This window comes from Falco naumanni, chromosome 7 (assembly GCF_017639655.2).
Source record: "Falco naumanni isolate bFalNau1 chromosome 7, bFalNau1.pat, whole genome shotgun sequence".
NCBI lineage: Eukaryota > Metazoa > Chordata > Aves > Falconiformes > Falconidae > Falco > Falco naumanni.
In genome coordinates, this window is record NC_054060.1 from 116,961 (window position 1) to 138,005 (window position 21,045).

Sequence of the window (21,045 nt, forward strand, 5' to 3'; positions counted from 1 at the left end):
GGCCTCAGCAGAGCCTGGAGGGACATCAGGAAGAAGATCCCTGAACCCACCTAAGCCCTCAGATTTGAGCTACCCCTGGATATTGGTTTCCCTGGGCCAAACCACCTAGACAGCAGCATGGGACAGCAGGGTGAGGAGAACATAGCTGGGGTTGGAGCCCCCATCAGGAGACTTCCATGTGCTTAGGGAGCTTTGAAGGGGAGTCCAGGAGGAGACCAAATGAGCTCCTTACACCCTGTGTTGCTCGGCACAGGCACAGGCTGCTTACATTTTTTTCTGCAGTTGTGATGAGACACTAGCGACATCCCTCCATTCACAACGGTTCGTTTCAGGTTTGAAGAAGCAGCGACAGATTTCTGCATTCACACTGCCAAAGCCAAGCCCCATCTGTGTCTCACACCACAGCTGGTGTTGCTCCAGTCCCCAACTGTTCATATCCCTCTTATCTGATGCACATTGGGACCCGGGTTTGATGCGTGCACCTAGAGACTGGTCCCACTACCACAACTGTAGCCACGATGCCATTCTGCTTGCAAGTTGCTGCGTCCCAGCCAATCTCTGTAACAGATGGCTGTCATGTAGCATCGCTCCTGCACGGACTGGCGGGGGGCGCAGGGTGGGACTGGCAGACAGGAGAGGATCAGGGAGCACACGCTGCGCCACTGGTGTGCCAGACTCCACATTTTGGCTGCTCTCTCACACAGTGGCAGTGGGAAGCCCCGCAGCAGGATGCACAGCCCTGGGGGCTACTTGCTGCTTGTGCTGCCCTCAGCCCATGGAGCCCCCAGGAGGGAGGGCAGGAAGGCGGCAGAGCTGCTGCACACACAGTCCTCAGTCAGAAGCAGAACAACCCATGGCTGCACAGAAGCTATTTTTGGCTCACTTTTATGGCCTGTGGGACTAGGGGAGACAGGAAGCCTTCTGCAGTGGCCTGCAAGGGCCTGGGGCTGGACCTCTGTACCGGGAGCTCTGCTCCCACCCTCTTCCCAGTCTCCGTGGAGAGTCCAGGAGCTCTTCTCTGTAATCTCGGGGCTGGAGCTCACAGCACAGCCCTTCCTGTCACCAAAGGCAGCAGTAGCTGCTCACCTGGATAAACACTTTTGAGGCAGGTTGGAGCATGCTCCGGGAAGAGAAAGCCCGGCAGCGTCTTCTGGGCTCCTGCCAGCCCTGCATGGAGCTGCGTGCATCCTCAGCCCTCATCCGTCTGCCTGGGTGTCAGGAGCTGCTTCAGCTACCCTGAGTGCTCCTGGTGCTGCGAACAGGAGCCCTGTTTGGCAGCTGGGCCAAGAAGAGGAAACAAGACCTTCCATGGGTCTAGAAGGGCTCAGGCCACATAATCCCAGTAAACCTTCCCCTCCAGTTTAACCCTGGGTGGTGTGGATGCAGCCCAGCATCCCCCAGGCAGCAGCTTTTGGTGACTCAGAGAAGGTCTTTGTTCCTGCATGCACTTGAGAAGGTGCTCTTGAGGAAGATGATTCACCTGTAGGTGATGTGGGGGCTGAGTTTAGCATTTGACACTTGCCACCTAAGTCAGGTGCTAGGTTGGCTGCTACTCCTGCAGCCGGGAAGCCCGCAGCCCCTTGAATCTCCAGGTACTCCTTCTGCAGCTCAAAATAAAAGCCATCCCCAAGAGCTTAGAAATGTCTGTGGTGACTCCAGCCCCTTCCCTCCTTGGGAGCACCCTGTATGAGCCTTGCTGTGCAGCACAGTGGGGACTGGGAGGATGTCACATCTGCTGGGCCATCCCAACCTCCCCTGTGGTCCAGGTACAGCAGGGGATGTGAGAACTGGGATGTGGCAACTGTGACACCAAAAATGCTTCCCGGGAGGCAGCCACGGAGCCCCAGACTGATAAATGACACGTGTTCTCTGCAAATGAACAAGAATTGGCATAAGGAGTAGGAACCTGGCACCGTTAGGGGACAGATGGATAAATATGATATGTTGGAAAAGAGTCAACACAGCTCTCTTACAGTAAATTTTTTTCCAAGTTAGTGGCTTTCTTGGAAAGAGCCAGCAGGCACCAGAGGGTGATCCCAGCTGAGAGAGGTCACCTGCATTTCCACAAGCAGATCCTTTGATGAGATGAGGTCAGTGGAGAAGTGACAAAATCTGCTAATAATAAATTATTCTGAATACTGAAGATGAATGCTAAGAATTGCAGGAGGACTTTCAGAGATTGAGCAATTTGGCAATAAAATGAGGCAAAAGCCAGTGTCAGGCAAGTGACACACTTGGGGAAACCAAGCCCAGCTTCATGTCTAAAGTGATGGGGTCTGACACTGGGAGCTCTGACAGTTCATGAAAACATCCCCTCAGCACTCAGCAGAGGTCAGAACTGCAAAACCTCTTGTCCAAACTGATAGGAAGGGTTAGGGAAAAGTAGAGGTGACATCAGAGGTGCCACTATTCCTTGGTCAGTCCTGGCCTGTTCGTGATCCTGATCTCCCCATCCCAAGGATACAGTGGAACTGGAAAATGCACAGAGAAGGGTAACAGGATGATCAAAGGTTTCTGCACATGGCGAGTGTGATGGACCAGGGCTCTTTGTCATGGAAAAGAGACAACTAGGCTTCCGGGGCAGAGAGCTGTGTGGCTGGGGGAGGGTGAGGAGTGACTGGTAGATCAGGGATAAATACGAGGAGGTGACTCGGCGCACAGCAGCCCTCCCTGCCATGGGCTGCTGCAGATGCTATGTGGTTTAGGAACAAGACCAGACAAATCCACTGGAGGAAATCCATCAAGCACTGCTAAATACAGACTGGCACAAGGAGCCTTGCAGATCTTAGAGGTAGGGATCGTGCCCAGGGGAAATGTTGCTACACATTTGCACCAGGAGACCATCAAAGTCTGGGCAGTGGGTGAGATGGGCTGCTCTTGCCACAGCAGCTGCCCGCATACAGGGGGATGCTGTTCCCAGATATACCACACACGAACGTGCTTTCATTTGGCAATCCATCCCCAGGCTGGAAACATCCCTCTTCCTCGTTTGCACACTAAGCTACTCATCCCCTGCTGGTTTCTCCATAGCACTTAGGAGCTGCAAGGTTTGTTCATCCCTTCCAGATATCCCAGTTTGCATCAGGCTGGAGGGAAATGGCATGGAGACCTCATGCCCACCCAGCCCAGCTCGCTGCCCGGTGCCCTGGGGAGGGCAGGGAGCAGGCTAGCATGGAAGGGGTGCTCTGCACGAGATGCTCTGCAGCCTCCTCTCACACCAGCCTGCCGCAGTGAGTTGCACAAAGGCGGCAAGCAATAAATTGGGGGAAGGCACGGAGGAACACGGATAACATGGGCTCACACCAAGTCCTGTACATGATGTGAACGTTGGCTCTCCCAGGAGTCACAAACTAGGACATTTCTGCATCAACACTTGCAGACATGATGCCAACCTGGGCTTTGTAAATGTGTTCAGGCCACTCAGATGCCTGTCTGTCCAGACATATGGGATATGCCCAAAGCATGTGTGTTTACCAAATGGAGCAAATTCTTGCAGACACTTTTTGTAGCTCCCCAACCATTCTGTCAAAAGAAATCATTATGCAGCTGATAACATGCTAACTGACCAAAAGAAGAGATGTCAGCTCACTGACAGACATCTGCCAGCTCAGAGCCAAATACATCAGTTGTTGCCTCAGCCACACCAAACAACATTTCTGCCTCTGCTCCCAGCGCTGACAGCCCTCTGCACATCCATGACCCTGCGTGTCATAACTGCTCTCTGGTGTGATCTGTTATTTCATTAACACTTGATGAAGTGTGGAGAGCTGTGGGGAACTTCATTTCCACAAACCCAAGGGCAGCACCCTGGAAATGAGCCGGTGAGAGAGCTGGGTGACAGATATGAGAAAAAAATGACTTCAGGACTGACACAGAGCATGAGAAACACCTCTCTCACTGACACATGCCAGGTATGGGCTTGAGGGAAACTTCCAAACAGCCACTATGCAAACTTTTTGGTGTAATTTTTGTTTTTCCATAAAATTGTTTCACATGGGCTCAGGCTCTGGAGAACTGAAGCCACACTTGGTGCCTGTGGGGACAGGGGAGCCAAGCCACAGGAGTTCTCTACAGCTGCCTTCAGTATTTCCCCAGCAAAACCAGGCTTGTGGCAGGGAAACCTCATGACAGATGCTGGCTTGGTGGCAGCAGCTGTATTATATCATGCAAATCTCATGGCCTCATCCAAGCACCCACTTTCACACTCCGCCTAGCCAGGCTGATGCTTTCAGGGCTCCAGCCGTGGCACAGATTCAACCCTTTCGATGCTGGCCCTCCAGCGGGCAGGGCAGGGCAGGGCAGGGAGGAACACTGCATATGCAGGGTATTATTTGCCTCTACCAGGGGCTTGACCCTGCAAGGGCACAGCAGTGTCCAGGTGAGATAGGAAGCCTGAATTCCTCCTCTGAATGAACAAAGGAAGTGGGACCAGGTGGGAGAGTGTGGATCTGACCTCAACAGCAAGTGGTAAAGTGGAATTGATTGGAGCTGCCTGCACTCATTGATCTGAGGCTGAGGGAACTGTGAGGCAGGAGCATTTGCAGCTCAATCAGAGTGATGTGCTGGTTGGAGGCCTGTGCTCTGGGGCTGGCAGGGGACCTGTGCATCCCAGGGAAGTGTTAATGGTGGGTATGATTAATCCTGCTGCAATGGCCACCCTCACATAGCTGAGTCTTTCTCCAGACAGACTCTCACTGGCTTTTTTGCCACTATTGCCCAGGGGCTGTGAACCACCCCTGACATCCCCTTTGTATCTCTTAATAGGGCTGTCATCAACCATTGGGAAAATGGGCACAGTGGACAAGAGCAAAACAGAGGCCGTTACCCCCATGCAGAGTGGAGCAAGTGCTTTTGCCAGCAACCCAGTGTGTGTCTTCGAAAGGGATGGGAGGCAGAAAATGAAGCAAGGATAGCTGCCTGTTTTCTGCCCACTCAGCATCACAAAGAGCAGTTAAGAGGTAGGTTGTGCAGGCTATAAATTCCTGCTGCTGGAGGAGGCTCCTGCTCCTGGTGCAGACAAAGGAAGTGTGAGAGCTTGGGTGGGCAGCTGGAATAAGGCAGGGCACACACGAGCATGGGCTGTGGGGTGGCTGACTCTCCCCTAGGATGCTTTTATCGCATCCCGTCTTCAGCTGGATGCTGGACCCACAAGGAAAGGGCTGAAGAGGCTGCTACAGGCTTTGTGCTCCCTGGAGGTCAGACAGAAGAGCTTTGCTGAATCCCTGCTCCATACATTTTAGGCATCGCTTTCCTTGACTTGCTCTGAACGTTGGGGCTAGGCAAGGGGGATCCTAAAACATAACCAAGCAGAAAATCAGTCTATCGTAGCCTGTTTGCCTCCTCTACATAGCGCTGGCAGACTAGAAAATGTCCTTTGAAGCTTTAGAAGAACCAAGACTGTCTCATGCACTGTTGTGGGCTCATAAAGCATCTCAAGAGCATCACAGCTGAACATTCATGTCAAGAAATGCTTGAGTCTTCCTCCTTCAGCCCTTGGTGCACATATCTCATGAGCTAGAAGAGGATGGGGAGGTGGATGGTGGGGACAGGGCTGTGTCAGGTTGCTTGCAACTGTCTCCCAACTCAGATGTGCTGTCCTTTGCCCTCAGATCTCACCTAAACCTTCACTTACAAAATTATCCCAGCCCCAGGACACTTCCCTGGCCTGCTCTTGCACAAGCATCCTGCACTGTCGCAGCAGTGCCTGTGAGTATGGGAATATGGGATATTGAGCTAGATGGTATAACTCAGTGGAGTCGTTCTGATTTCATTAGGAAGTAAGGTGGGCTTTCAGCAGCAGATCAAATGCAAGCTGAATTTATGGCAACTGAATACACAGAGATGACAATGCTGGCCTGTGTCAGTGCAGTTTCCTGTCACCAGTAAAACACAGAGCACCTCCTTGCAGCACTGGCGTCTGCCCTGCTTATCAAGGCACCAGCACTACTCCTGGGGCTGTTTTAGGGATCTGAGACAAAAGGAAGAGGCAGCGGGGATCATCCTGTCTCCCATCTGCCGCCTTGAGGTGCGAAAAGGTGGCCAGGGGCTGTCCCAGTGAGGGAACAGCTGGAGAGGCCACTCAAGGGGCAAAGCAGTGGAGACAGCCATGCAGTGATGAATTGCTCTTGTCCCTGTACCAGGTGGAAGATTTATGTTTGTGCCACAGAGTGGCAACGTCTAGGCCCAGCAGCACTCTGTCTGGCTGCACTGGCATTTCAACATTGCAGGTGCCTTTAAAATCCCACTGAACACAACCCACAGGCATCAGAGGGCTTGTAGAAAAGCCATTGAGGGATAGAGCAGGGTGGGTAGAGCAGAGGAGCCTGCCTGGAGCAGCTGTCCTTCCCAGGGGCTGGGAAAAGCCTGAAGGGATCAGGTCATCCAGCAGATGGATGGTCCCCCAATGCCCCCACAAGCTCATCCCTTTTCTTTCACGTACGTGAGCACATCCTGGCAGGTTCCAACCATCTGGGCCAGACCAGCAGCATCCTGTGGACAAAACCACACAGCAAAGGGCTTTCAGAGCCCTGACAACCTGGCACGATTTCATCAGGAATGGCTGTACCCAAAATCTGTTGGGGAAGGCAGCCCATGGGTAGGAAGCTGTGCTGGGACAGGGCCACCACCACCAGTGATGGGCAGCAGCAGCTTCATGCCTCCTCTTCCACACCCACCAGGCCCCTGCCACTTATCTCCATATCTGTTTGCCACCTCCCTGCTCACTTCCATGTTTGGCCAACTCCTGATTGCCGCAGCATTTATCTCTGTCATGCTTGTTCCAGCAGTTGAGATCATTGTTATTCTGCTGGCTTCCCCCTTACAGAAATGTCTGCTGAGCATCCAAAGCACAAGCCCCACTGCCTTCTCCCTGCCCACTGAGGAGCCTGCACCATGTGCACCACATGAGCCATACCCAGCATGCACCCACGCAAAGATAAGCCCTGCACCACACCAGGCCAAGAGCTGGGATCAAGACCATGGTGGACACCAACCTCAGGGCTCCCACTCTGCCTACCCATGGAAGTGCCCAGGGAGGCATCCCCTGGTCACTGTAGGTTCTCCATCCCCACCAGGCATGGGCAGCATGTCCTGCCAGAGGTGCTCCACATCTCCACACTGTCCCACCTTCTCTTTTGGGTGCTTCTTCCCCACCACAGCTGTGCTGACCCATTGCAGCAATTGTCCAGGACTGCTCATGAGAGCAGGTCAGCATTGAGCTGGGCTCATCCTTTCACCAGTGACACAGCCCGGCTCAGTGGCATTGGGACACCACCAGCTCAGCGTGGAGGAAGGCACAAGAGGACAAGCACAGGGCAGCTCAAGGACCTCCCCCTCCACAAGCTTGTGCCTTGAGATTCAGGCATTGTGATGACCCCACCTCTGCAGCTCAGCTGCCCCTTGTCCTGCAGATGTCTGGGTGCTCAGGTCTTTCTCCGTGGTGCAGCCAAGTGGTTGATGATGGTGTTAAACTTCCTGAACACAGGAAGGAGACACACAGTGATGCTGTGTGTCCAGCATGAGGACACAGATGGCCACAGGTGCAAAACAGAAGTGTCTCTGTGACCCTATGGGAGAAACAAACTGTGATTGTTAGAGGGTAGACAAGGGAAGCAGAAGGACAGCACCAAAACCCACACAACATCCAGGTCATTCAGAGATAACCACCAAAGAGCCCCTCCTCCGCCACCTCCTGGTCAGCCAGGTTGGATGTTGTGGAAAGCATCTCCCATTGCAAAGGTTCCCACCGTGGCTAGAAGGACCAGTGTGCACGCCGGTGTCCAGGGCAAGTCAACAGCAAAGAAGCTGAAGGAAGAAAGAGGTGGGCTTAGGCAGACAACAGGAGGACACAAAAGGCCATTCTGTCTTCCTCCACCACTCTGAGCTCTTTTGGGTTGGATACGAGGAAGATGAGGATCTCAGGGTGGCAGAAGTAATTACTTCACAGAGTAATCAGGGTGCATGGGGCCCTCCTCTGGTTTGTCCCAAGCCTCAGGAAGACTTCTTTAGATTTAGGATTCACCAGCTGCAGCAGATACAGGAGAAGGGATGTGGTGCAGGGATGTACCTCCGCCCAGCACAGCCGGCATGGTTGCAGGACACCGCTGCCTCTTCCAGCACCCCTCACATGCAAGCAAACCACATAGAGGTGCATCTATATAATGCCAAGTGATGAGCTCATGGCGCACACAGGAGCAGAGGTTTCTGTGACCAGCTCTTCCCTGTGATGCAGCAGTGAGGCATGAGTCATCTGGGCCATCGGAGTGCCTTGAAGTGCCATGATTGCTCTAAGACTATTTTACACAAAGAAATGCTTTTGATCCCAGGTGTTTTGAATTCGTTGTGTATCTGTGAAAAGAAGAGCCTTTAATACTTGGAGCACTGTGAAAACCGGTGACAGTGGTGACGGCAAACAGGCATTAACTATTCATGTGTGCTTCAGCAGGAAGAGGAGCCGCAGCACTAGCGGTACCGCCGCTGCTCCGGGCCCCACGGGCCTTGTCACAGCTGGTCCCTCTCGGCACACAGGCCCCACCGTGGCGGGCTCGATGCCGCAGGACCTGTTCCCTGAGGAAGACCCGGGGGGGTCGTTGCAGCGAGGGGGGCTGGATTAGGGGCGCAGTGCGGCTGGCGTGGGGAGGGAAGGGTTGGAGTCTGAGGGTCGGGGCTGGGGTAGGATGGGGCCGAGGCCAGCGCGAGTGTCAGGGCTCGCAGAGGGGTGACAGAGAGTTCAAATAACGGCTGGGGTGAGGGTCGGGGTGACGCAGAGGGGTTGGGGCCAGGGGCTGCGGTGGGGTTGGGGTGGGGTGAGCAGCGTGGCTGGGGTCGGGGCCAGGCCCGGGCGCGGGGTGACGGGCGTGCACTGGAGCAGGGACCCGGCCCGGCTTCAGGGCCCGGCTCGGGAGCGGGCTGTAACGAGGCCGGGCGGCGGGCGCAGGGCGCGATCCCAGCCCCTGGCCGGGGGCAGGAGGGAGAGGGGCAGGGGCAGAGGGGGAGGGGCCGAGCACCCCAGGCCCCACGGCCGCAAGCCGCCCCACGCAGGCGTACCGGCACCGGTGCCGGGAGGGCAGCGGGGGTCGCCGCTCACTTACGTCATCGTGGAGACACGGCCTCACGGAGGCGGAACGCACACTCCTGGTCCCACCCTGCACCACAGCTGCCGACGTCAGCCCTAAGGGCTGTCGCGCAGCCTTGGTTAGTCAGAGCCCAGGTAGCGCGCCGTGATCGTATAGTGGTTAGTACTCTGCGTTGTGGCCGCAGCAACCTCGGTTCGAATCCGAGTCACGGCATCGCTCCGGCGGTACCACGGCATACGGGCTCTGATTTTTCTGCTCTTTTTTTTTTTTCCCTTTAACTTTTACGACAACTTCATTAAGTCTTTATCTCTTTTCACGTTGCACCCATATTTCACATTTTTTTCCCGGGTCCTGGCGGGGCGCGGTGCTGCAGGGCCCGGCTCGCCCAGCCCGGGCACTCTGCAGGGCGGTGGGGGGGATAAGTAACGGAGCGACGGGAAAATAATAAAATAAATGAAATTAAATGAAATAATAAAATAAAATAAACAAACCCCCATAAAATCAGATAAAACCCATAAAATAAAAAAGACGGCGCGGGAGAGGTAAAAGCGGAAGCCCGTATGCCGTGGTACCGCCGGAGCGATGCCGTGACTCGGATTCGAACCGAGGTTGCTGCGGCCACAACGCAGAGTACTAACCACTATACGATCACGGCGCGCTACCGAGGCTCCCGGAAGATCTTACAGCCCGGCGGCTCTTAGTGCTGACGCAGCAGCTGCGGTGCGGAGCTGCGCACTTTTGTGTGGTGCTCGTTTGCCCCAGCACCGAGCGAGCGGTGCCCGGGCCTGTGCGTCCCGCGGGTGTTTGCACGAGCACCCCTGGGGTGCCGCAGCAGGCTGGGGAAGCCTCGCCCAAGCAGGGGTGGGTTTACATGAGCATCGCACAAGCCACAGTCAGGGTTTTGCTCCTCATTGTCCATGCAATGGGACTAGATAAAACCCACAGGGAGAACATGCTGGTCATGGGCACCGGGGAAGTGACATTTGCGTACAGGCAGCATGTGCTGCATGACCATCCCGAGCATCCTGTGGCATCATTAATCGATCTCTGAACCAATTCCTGCTAATCCCTGGTGTTGGCACCCTGAGAGCCACATCGCTTCACTGCTTCTTGTGAAAAAAAAACAAAACCAAACAACAAAACCCTAAGAGAGATACCAGCTGGGTGCACGCATGTGGGGATGCAACTCCCACTGTCCCACATGAAAAAACGGTTTCTGACACATGCTGGCAGCCGACGTTTTCGCTGCCTGCAGCCCTGTGTCCATCTGGCGCTGCTCAGGCACCAGGTGATGCGACTTTGCACTGCCACAGCTTTGGCAGCCACGTGTGCCCGACTCTTTTCAGGAATCATTTCCTGGGGCAGGGTAAAGGTTGGATTTCTGCTTTTGCTGTCTTCCCTCAAGGCTCATTTCACCTGGGGGTAGAAGTAATTTGGGCAACTTCTTTTGGGTGGCACAGTGCCCTGCATGGCTGCCCAGCGTGCTCCCCTGTGTGCCCTGATGGCAGCTGGGTGCCCAGATGTGAGCCCTGGGAGGAGCCAGGGCAGCTCCGGCCCTGCAGGGCCCACCCAGCTCTTTGGACTGAGCTGTTAATCAGTAACTGGGGTGCGAGGCAGGGAGCTGCGCAGCTGGTGGAGCTGGCAGGTGAGTGTGGGGGGCCAGCGGGCACCAGCATCGGGGGGAGCCATGGGGCATGAGGCTGTGGGGGGCACGAAGCTGTGGGGGGCATGAGGCTGTGGGGCATGAGGACGTGGGGGTGTGAGGGCATGGGGTGCAGGGATACAGTGGGGAAGGCAGAGGGGCACGCAGCCACACCGTACCACGAGGCTGTGAGGGGCCACAGGGGACAGCAAGGTGCAAGGGGCATGGCATGGGGAGCGTGGGGCGTGATAGGGTGAGTGGGCATGTGGGAAGCATCCACCTGCTGCCCCACTGATAGCTGTCTGTCCATGTGGCCCCACTTCCAAAGGGTCCTGGAGGGCACGGATCCTGGGGAGGGATGGGGAGAGCCAGGAGCCCTGGGGGTCCCAGCACACTGGGAGGTCCTGGAGGGGTCTCTGAGCGTTGAGGGTGCTGGAGGGGTTGCTGAGCCCAGAGAGGTCCCGGAGGGGTGTACCTGAAATGGTGGTGGGCCTGGGGAGGGGTATCCTCCTGAACCCTGCCAGGGTCTTGGTGAGGGGTCCCTGAGCTCCAGGGGGCACCAGGAGTGCTGACAGCTCTGGAGAAGGTCCTGGGTTCCTACCATGGCCGTGGGTCCCGCCTTGCTGCTGAGGTGCCACAAGCCCAGGGATACACTGCAGGCCGGCACACCTCAGTGGTCCCCCTTGGTGGCTCCGCTAGCCTGTGGAGCCCACCACCATCTTCAGCTGCCATGAGGTCCTGCATTGAGAGGGATGTTCTCTAAAACAACTCACCCCCACTCGTTTCATTTAAGGTTTGGTCACTTCCTTCAGTGGACCCTAGATCTCACACTGCAGGAAGCAGGCAATGACCCTGCTATCTCCACCCACTCCATGCAGACTTCTACGACTCTCCTCCAAAGCAAGGACAACCCCTTATTCCTTCTGTCCTCACACAGAAGTGGTCCAATGGTCAATCATTGCCTTCTCTGCAACTTCTCTGCTCTTTTCTCATCCTTCTCCAGATATAGGGTGTCCAAGTGGGATGCTCCAAGGGTTCCTGGCCTGGTATAGCACTGATTCTTCTGTCTTTGCTGAACCAGTTCTCCAAGTATGATGCTCCTTTAGGACCAGTCCCCATGCACACTACCACTTCTTCCTACCCATCGCTCCTGCACTGTACTGTTACCAACATGAAAGGACTTTGTTCCTTATCTTAATTGGTTGCACCAACAGCTCTTGATGAGACATGCAGCCAGATTTATTTTTTGCAAAATCCCACTTGCAAAGGGGCTTACGGAGGCTGGTGGCCACAGCCCAACTTGGAGGAGTACCAGCTCTCCCTGCTGCCTCTAGTCCTCTCCTGTAATTCCTCTGAAGTGCAGAAAAGCAAAGACCTTCCCAGAGAACAAGGAAGTCAGCACACCAGCCCCATGGCTTGAGGACCCCATGGGATGGTCCCTTGATATGCTGGTGCAGGAACTGCTCTGAATCCCTACCGCAAAGGACATTCTCCTCTTGGAGACCCAAAACTGAAAATAGGGGTTGGACATCCATCCTTTCCAGAACTGATCCTGTCTTTCTTTCCCCAGCCAGCACTGGACCCTCACAGTGCTGTTTCTCTAATGCATTGAAGCTGTGGCACTTCTGGAGATGGAAGAAAACCAGATAACCCTAGGCAACCTTGAGAAGGGCGCTGATAACCCAGCTTTCAGCTCCGTGGTAAGTCCCTCCTGCCCCTCCAGTTGGAGTACAGGAGCTGCTCAGGGTGCTCCAGCTAATGGTGTTTTCCAGGGGGAGGAGAGACTCTATGAGGAATGTGATGGTCCATGTGGTGAGAGTGAAGAGGAGAGGAGAGAAGGGGAAGGGAGATTCTCCTCCTACTGCAGGTAGGATAACCCCTTATGTAGGGTATTTCCAGTGGCTGTAGCAAGTCTACAATCCTTGGGCCAGCAATTTTCCTGGAGCCAAACCTGATCTGGGAGCAGAATAGGGTTGTATTGACCACATAGGGGAGACAGTGCCTGATGGCTCCATATGGCTTTGTAGGGTGGCAGTGGCAGGTGTCTATCCCCATAGCAGCCACCTAGCGCAAGCCTCCACTCACGGTGCCTGGGGTGTGTGGTGAGGTCTCCCCTGCCATAACAGGCCAGCCCACTCCTCCTGGGAGTGGGCAGCAGAGGTGCTAGAGGCCACGGCACACCCACACCACCATGCTGCTGCCACTGGCTCCCTCTGGGAGGTATGGTTGTGGTCTGGCTCCATTGAATTGGGCTCGGTTGGGTTGATCTTCGGAATCCACCTTCTGTGCCTCTCATCTCCGGCATATGACTCTCCCCAGGAAGGCCCTACAGCCGGTATCCAAGGCAAAGCACTTCTGCAAGGCTCATGCCAAGGTGTTGAGAAGAGTCATCCTGTGGCTTCTTGGAATAGGTGAGGACTTCTGGCACTGAAGCCTCATCTCCACATCCCTTTGGATGGCTGTGCCCTCAGACTCCAAGTGCTGGGCATGGCCACCCATGTGGAGGTTGTATCTGCTCTCACCAGCCCCACCGTCTGTCACCTCCTCACCCCACCACTCCTGTCCATGAGGACTACCTGCACCTCACTGTCCTCCTTCCCTTTCTCCACCTGCCCAAAGGGTATGCTGTGCCTTTTCTGCTCACTCCATGTGCTCCCAGACAGCCAAAGTGCTGTCACCAATGAGCCTGGCTGCTGGGGTGCTGCTGCCCAAGTCCTCCTCGTGCACAGATGGGACTCAAGGGTGGCCAGGGAAGGACATTTGGAGGAAATGAACCTCACTGTTGGCCCCAGATAGTGTTATGAATCCGTGACCCTATGGCCCTGATGTTTCTGACCCTCAATGTGCCTTCTCCAGCCTACCTGTGCTACTTTATTGCGGCCTGTTGCCTCAATTTCCAGCGAGCCCTTGCCTTGGTTGTCATGACTGCTGTGGTTGTTTTCTTCATCTGTTGGAACCTCTTCAAGAAGCACTGTGGGGCAAAGGTATTGCTGCTCCTCAGCTCTGTTTGGAAACGCTTCCATAAGTTCTGGCCATGGTTGAAATGGTGAGTCAGGAAAAAGCAGGACCAGATCCCCCCCAGTGCCCACATCCCCTCTCCCATGGCTGCCCGGCCAGCATGACCAATGGCCAGTGGCATTGGGCACATGCCCTAGTGCTGTGCAGGTACCTCATGAATGATGAGGCATGGCCCAGCCTGGGCATCACTTAAAAGCCATGGTAGAAAGCTCTTGCTACTCTACCTCTGTAGCGTAATGGCTGTTCACACCCCTTGTTTGTGCCCAAGCCCCAGGTTTCTTTAGATGCATGGACCTTACAGTGGCATCTCCCACACAATTAGCTCCTACCCTTCGTGAGCTGCTCTCCCCATGGTGACATCCTCTCTGTGACAGTCTGTGATTTCCTTTGCAGGCTTCTGTTTGTGGCCCACCTGGGAGGCCTGATTACGTGGCTGGCTTTGAACAACTCCGGAAATCCAGAGCAGCTCATCTCATTAGCTGGCTTCTGCTTTTTGGTGCTGTTCCTGTTTGCCTGCTCCAAGCACCATGGTGAAGTATGTGTTTCGGGTGTAGCTTGGCCATTGGTCCTCTCGCAGGAGGTGGCCATCCAGCAAAGGGGAGCAAGTGTTTCCTTCCCACTGGCATCCCCTGACTGCACATTGCTGGAGCTCCCTGGAGGAAGCAGAAGCACAGTAGACATCCTGGGCAGAGCTGGGCACAGCCTGGGGAGCCAAGCTGGTCAGGTGGACAGAGCCCCAAGCCACCTCACTGCTCTCCTTCCCACTGCTCAGCCCATGGCTCCCCCACAGCGCCTCCATCCTGTTCTCTACCATGTCCCTCATAGTGGGTCATACCCAAAGACCCAGCAACAGCCCCATGCCTGAACTTCAGGTGCCTGTGGGTGGAGGGTGGGCCTGAGCTTTGGGTGCCCTGGGTGACTTGGGCAGAAGTGATTGAAGTCCTAGTGGCTTCCAAGCCAACCTCCTTCAATATTTTGGGTAATGCCTCCATTTGCCTCCCCCGAAGGGTTAATGAATAAGAAGTTTTGATCTAGCTGGTCTGTACTACCAGCCAAACCACCAGAAGGTCTCTGTGCTCATCTCTGCCTGGGTGAGCCTGGCAGGGTACATTCCACCAGCCAGTTCCCGAGTCTCACCAACTCACCTTCCTTATCACTGAACTATGTGGGTTTCCGTGACACTTTCTGTTTTAGTGTCCCCATGAGTCTCACCGAGGGCACAGTGTAATGGCGTTTGCCATGTGCAGCTGTTGAAAGAGCAGGAAGCCAGAGAGGGAAGTCTTTAGACTTTGCTAACATTTCAGTCTCCATTCTGCTCTTGGCCCATAGGTGTCCTGGAGAGCTGTTTTCTGGGGTCTTGGCTTAGAGTTCTTATTTGGACTCTTGGTCCTCCGAACAACCCCCGGCATTCAAGCCTTCCAGTGGCTGGGTGACCAGATCCAGGTACTGTATCTGCTCACCCCAGCCTGTGCTTGCACCCTCCATTTAGACCACCCTGGGATCAGCAAGAAGGGCAGAGGGTGGCATGAGGCGGAGAAGCTGCAGGGACTCGACACTCACAAACATTTTTGTTTGGGACTGGAGAAAAGCCAGCTCTTTCCTGGTTTTCTGCAGCCCAGACCGTTTGGTGCAGTCTCCCTTGCAGGTTGGAGCAGTGCCCTGTGGCTTGGAGACAGCCCACCGGTGTCCCCAGCCTTGGTTTCAGAGGGTCATTCTCTGGCAGGGCAGTGAAGTGAGCTGTGGGTACAGACCCCCTGTGAGGTAGAAGTGAGATGTCAGGGAGAGAGCTGATGGAGCTCACCACCCTATCATGTAACTTCTCCACTTGCAGTTCTTCCTGGGCTACACCACGGCTGGCTCCAGATTCGTCTTTGGAAACACACTCATTGAAGAAGTCTTTGCCTTTCAGGTCAGCTTGGGGAATGGAGTATGGGCAGGGAGAGCCAGAGCCTGGCTTTATACTGCTCTGGCTGCCTTGCTGGGTCCTGGAGAGCATGGAGCTAAACACAGCCAGGATTGCTGCAGCAGAGCTCAAGCAGCTCAAGGATAGGTCTCCCTCAGCTCTGTACCCACCCATGAACCTCCTCAATGCCATGGAGGGTTTGCACTGGTCCCTGTCCCTCCTTCCAGCCTGGCCCAGTGTTGTGACACCCCGGTAGTGTGATCTGGCTATGCAATACCACACCATGCTCACAGGACAGAGCATCTTGGTACCCAGGTATACTGAGATGTGTTTCTCAGCTTTCCTTTAACCCTGTGCTCTGGTGCCTTGCCTGCAGGCTCTGCCCATTGTGGTTTTCTTCAGTTGTGTGATGTCCATCCTCTACTACCTTGGTGTCATGCAGTGGCTCATTGTCAAGGTAGGGCCTCACACCTGTTTCTGGGATGGTGCTGGAAAGGAAAAGAACCTGTTGCGTTCTCCGACTACTATGATCGGCTGAGGGAAATCCCAGGAAAATTGGCATGGTACTAGTTTGGGGCGATTTGTCTTGCAAGACAGGACGTATCTAAGGAATGGACACAACCCCCCTCTTTCTTGCATGTCCTCCTGAGAAAGCCCAGCCTTTGAGTTGATGTTGCTACCTGGTCTGTGGGTGCTTCCCAAGATCACTTCTCTGCAGCTTGAGGGCCAAACAGTGCCCTGCTTCATGGGGTGGGTGGCTGGGTGCCAGGAGCCTTTGTGAGCATGGTGGCCTTGTCTTTCTCCAGATCTCTTGGCTGCTTCAGGTTTCGATGGGCACCACACCCACTGAGACCCTGAGTGTGGCAGGGAACATCTTCGTGGGACAGGTAAGGTCCTGGGCAGGAGATCCAGCTCCTTAGCCTTTGCAGCTGACCCTGCTCTGGAGGAAGGGTCTTCTCCCTTCCCAGGGGACCTGCAGCCCTGTGTTACCCTATCTAAGGACAACAGGGGTTTCTCTCTTGCAGACTGAAGCCCCGCTGCTCATCCGCCCATACCTTGCAGACATGACCCGTTCAGAAATCCACGCTGTGATGACTGGTGGCTTTTCCACCATTGCAGGCAGTGTGATGGGTGCCTACATATCCTTTGGGGTGAGTGCCTGAGCAGATGTATGCCATGTGTTCCCTGCTATGGGGTCCTGACATGCAAGAACTGTCCTGGACTTGCAGGTGGGAGAAGACCTCCAGCAGGTGCCCCATGGTGCCCTTCCATAAGCAGGGTGAGGGCAGGGTACCTCCACGTCCAGTCTCACCTTTGCTGGCCAGGCCAGAGCCTTGGAGCCCTGCCCAGTAGAATGCACTGCCATGGGACTCTCACCACATGTCCCTGCACAGCAAGCAGGGCAAATCTCACCACAAGGTAATTGAGCCTGGAAGGACCCTCTGGGGGTCTCTGATCTGCCCTCTTGCCCAAGTGAGGTGACAGCAAAGCCCAAGGGGCTGCAGAGGGCCTTGTCCAGGCTGGTGGTGGACATCCCCACGGATGGAGATCTCCCCCCACCTCTCCGGTCCACCCCACAGGTGCCTTGGTCATGGAGAACAGTTTTTTCCTTATATCCAACTCAAATTTCCCCACTGAAACTGTGCTTTGATTCTCATCCTTTCACTGGGCATCTCCAAGCAGTCTTCCCTGCCATCTCCTTTTAAGTAGTTGGGAACAGCAACTACAACCCCCCCCCCCCCCTCTGTTCTCCCAGCCAAACAAGTCCCATCCTCCAGCATCGCCTTGGCACCCCCGGGAATGCCCTCTTCAATTCATCAGTGTCTCAGCCCTGGACACGGTGTCCAGACATGGCCTCATCAGTGCTCTGTAATGGGGAATAAACCTTCCCCTTGACCTGCTGGCTGAGCTCCTGCTATTGAAACATTAATTAGTCTCCTTAAACAGGGAGCCAAGGGTAAAAGGTCAGAGAAATGAGACATTGCCACTCGGGGGGCAGGGCAGGGGTGAGACTGGGTTTGGCTCTTCATCAGCAGGTAGAAGTTCACAATGTTGCACAACCTCTTGCTCTGATGCTGATAAAAAGGGACAGGGAAGGGACAAGAACCATCACAATTAGGTCAAATGGCAGGAGAGACTAACACCAGTGTCTCCATCCAGGTGAGCTGCCCTATGTGCTGTGGCCAGCTGAGATGGGAAACCCAGGCAATTTTCCAGCCTGAGCAATCTGAGAGCCCTGAACTGCTCCAAGCATTGCTGGCCAATGCCAGCTGTGTGCAGGGGTGCCCTGGGGTGACACGTCACACGGGTCAGCCTTGCAGAGGTGCCCTAGCCAATGGTCTGTGTGTTGCAGATAGATGCGGCATCGCTGATCGCAGCCTCTGTGATGGCTGCACCCTGTGCCCTTGCCATGTCCAAACTCGTCTACCCTGAAGTGGAAGAGTCCAAGTTCAAGGGCAAAGCAAGCATCCACCTCTCCAGCGGGTGAGTGTGAGGAGAGGGATGGTGGAGCCGGAGGGCTGCACATGTCCCGCCAGTGTGGGGAGCCATGGAGGCACAAGTGGACATTGTGGGTGGCCCAAAGTTGGGAGAACCTGTGCTGTGCAGACGTCAATGGGCTGAGAGCTGACCTTGCACAGGGGATGCCACTGGGGCCTTTATCCACACAGGGAAGAGCAGAACATCTTGGAAGCTGCAAGCAACGGAGCTGCCGCCTCTGTGGGGCTTGTGGCCAACATTGCAGCCAACCTCATCGCCTTCTTGGCGGTGCTGGAGTTCATCAACACTGCTCTGCACTGGTTTGGGGAGATGGTAGACATCGAGGGACTCTCCTTCCAGGTACCCCCGGGGCAGCTCCATGGTCTGGGCTGCCAGATCCTGCATCACGCCACCTATCTCCACCTTTGCCCACTGCCTTGGTAGGCTGCAGAGACCCTTGCCGGGCGTTTGGCAAATGCTGGCAGGAGGTGTCCAAGCTGGCGGCTATGTGGATGGTCAGCTCTGAATTGCTCCTTTCTGGAATGCTTTCCCCAGCTGATCTGCTCCTACGTCCTCATGCCTGTGGCCTTTCTCATGGGGGCAGACTGGGCAGACTCGCCACTGGTGGCCGAGCTCTTGGGGATCAAGATCTTCCTGAACGAGTTTGTGGCATACCAGCAGCTGGCCACGTACAAGAAGAACCGTCTGTCAGGCCTGGAGGAGTGGGACGGGAGCCGGAAGCAGTGGATATCTGTGAGGGGCACCTGCCACCCTGCCATGCCCAGGGCAGGGGTGCAGTCAACAAAAATGGGGCATGGGGACCCGGCTAGGCCAATAGGTGGTGGGCAGGCAGGGGGATCACAGTGTTGGGGGTGGGAGAGCACCTCTGGCCAGCTAGACTTGGATGGTCACTAACTTTGGGTATGGGATCATCCTGAAGGTGTCCGTGAAGCCTTTTCCCATTTATCCTGCTCCCTGGGGCAGATCATGGTGCTACAGGGCTCCCTGTCCCCTCAGCCCAGCCTCTCCCAGGAGCAAGCTACCATCTGCATCCTCGCTCTCAAAAACAGCTGAAGGAGAAAGGATGGAGGTGGGGGGGGTGGGGGTGTCCTATCTCCATCACGTCTGTCTGGGTTGGGAGCTATGACATTGTGCTCAGCTCTGGGTGCAGGCAACTTTCCCCTGCTGCTGTGCCCTCCAGGAAAGAGCCGAGAGCATTGCCACCTTTGCCCTCTGCGGATTTGCCAACCTCAGCTCCATTGGGATCATGCTGGGAGGCCTAGGTGAGTGTGACCTGCTTTCTGGGTGTGTGGGCATGATGCAGGGGGATCTGGGCCCAAGGAGCAAGGGCTCAGCTGGGGCAGGAGGAATTTGCTGCCCTCAAGCTCCATGTTCGGTCTCTGCCAATGCACAGATAAGAAACAGGATTTGCATGGTGACAGATGATTTTGCACTGCACCCACGGGCAAGAGCACATGCACATCCCACATGCCCAAACACTACCCAGCCATGGGGCACAGAGCAGACACTCCAGTGCTGAGAGTGCTGGGGGCTCTGGCTGATCACCCATGGGTGCAGGGTGGGCACAGTGCTCTGCCAGCACCCACCACTGCCAGGACAGGCAGACAGCATGCCGGGTGCTGGCTGGGATCACCATGTCCCCTAGACACCAGAGGCTGGGGTGTGCAGGACACTTATCTGGCGGAGCCAGCTGGGGACCCGGGACACATCCCTACCCATCCCCAGCCTGGGACAGAGCCAGAGCAAGACTCTGACTCACCCCAGTCTCTGCTTTGCCCTTGCAGCTTCCATGGCACCCCAACGCAAGGGTGACTTAGCCTCCATCGTGCTGCGAGCCCTGCTGACTGGTGCCTGCGTCTCCATGCTCAATGCCTGCCTGGCAGGTAGGTGCTGGCCCACTGCCAGCAGGGCTGGAAAGAACCAGAGAGGGACAGGCAAAGGGCTGAAGATCCCTGTAAATGCAGGTGCAGGGATGAGGATGGCTGACCTGCCCTCCCCATGACTCTGCCAGAGCCTCCAAACCCTCTGCTCTCCCCACGTGGCTTTGCCAGTGGCTGCCCAAGCCCAGTAACTCTGCTGGGGCCCCTCATCCTCATCTGGGCTGGGGACATATCAAGGGCAGCTTTTGGACCACTGCACAGTTCCCTGGGGTCACTCCTGCAAACAGAACATGGACACATGGGACCCACAAGCACAGTCCCAGGTACAGAATTTGCAAGGAAGCATAGCTGGCATATGGGATTTGGCAACAGGGCGGGGTACAGGACCTCCAAACATGCTCAGGGCATGGGATTTGCATGCATGGTCCCTGAAGAACCCCAGCCAGGAGACCTTGTCCCCCAGGTCTCCTTCATGTGCCAAAGGAGGTGGGCAACTGTGTGACCTTCCTCAGTACTGCCAACTTCAGCTCTACCAGCTACACCATGTACACGTGCTGCAAGCAGCTCTTTGCCAGGTGAGTGTGAAGGTCCTGCCCAGGGAACCAGGTGCTGGGACAGCAGCTCATCCTTACCATGCTTCTCTCCTTCCAGCTCGGTGCTCGTGAACGGGACACTCTCCTTCACAGGAGCCTGGGCCAGTGTGGGGGACAGCATGCTGTGCCTGACGCAATGCTGCAGGCATTACAACCACACGTCCTGTGCAGGGACAACCTAGAAATGTGCAGGCAGCTGCCTGGGAACACCAGGGTTTGCTAGACCTGGCCCCAAAGGCAGGAAAAAAAAACCTAGCAAGAAACCTGTGCATTTAGTCTTCTCCACTCCAGTGATGACTGATAGCCACATGCACCTTGCAACCAGCACCCTTCAGTGCTGGCCCTGTGGACATGAGGGAACTGCTCCCAAATAAATCATGGAAAGCGCCATGTACTTGCCCTCAGGCCCCTGACTGCAGTTGTCCCACATGGCATG

General features: G+C 55.6%; 1 protein-coding gene and 2 non-coding genes across 3 annotated transcripts; 2 read left to right on the forward strand and 1 right to left on the reverse strand.

Moving 5' to 3' along the window:
* The first annotated feature begins 9,215 nt into the window (after positions 1-9,215).
* Positions 9,216-9,287, forward strand: TRNAH-GUG. Its single transcript has one exon. It is a non-coding gene; the product is annotated as a tRNA-His (tRNA).
* A 370-nt stretch (positions 9,288-9,657) lies between these two features.
* TRNAH-GUG lies at positions 9,658-9,729 on the reverse strand. The gene has a single exon. It is a non-coding gene; the product is annotated as a tRNA-His (tRNA).
* Positions 9,730-12,289: 2,560 nt separating this feature from the next.
* On the forward strand, positions 12,290-20,872 carry LOC121091377 (sodium/nucleoside cotransporter 2-like). Its single transcript, XM_040601048.1, has 17 exons — positions 12,290-12,416; positions 12,489-12,583; positions 13,036-13,127; positions 13,573-13,762; positions 14,128-14,269; positions 15,064-15,177; positions 15,566-15,643; positions 16,014-16,094; positions 16,444-16,524; positions 16,663-16,788; positions 17,991-18,121; positions 18,307-18,475; positions 18,671-18,868; positions 19,317-19,398; positions 19,921-20,019; positions 20,480-20,591; positions 20,668-20,872. Exons 1-17 carry the CDS (start codon positions 12,348-12,350, stop codon positions 20,789-20,791), a joined length of 1,983 nt encoding a protein of 660 aa, XP_040456982.1. The 5' UTR covers positions 12,290-12,347; the 3' UTR covers positions 20,792-20,872.
* Positions 20,873-21,045: the final 173 nt, after the last annotated feature.

Excerpts from the sequence above, each read along its gene's own strand:
- LOC121091377 (XM_040601048.1), top strand. The coding sequence starts at position 12,348 with ATGGAAGAAAACCAGATAACCCTAGGCAACCTTGAGAAGGGCGCTGAT. Across the intron at positions 13,128-13,572 it reads CCTGTGGCTTCTTGGAATAG|CCTACCTGTGCTACTTTATT; the intron begins GTGAGGACTTCT and ends TGCCTTCTCCAG. Across the intron at positions 16,789-17,990 it reads GTGCCTACATATCCTTTGGG|ATAGATGCGGCATCGCTGAT; the intron begins GTGAGTGCCTGA and ends TGTGTGTTGCAG.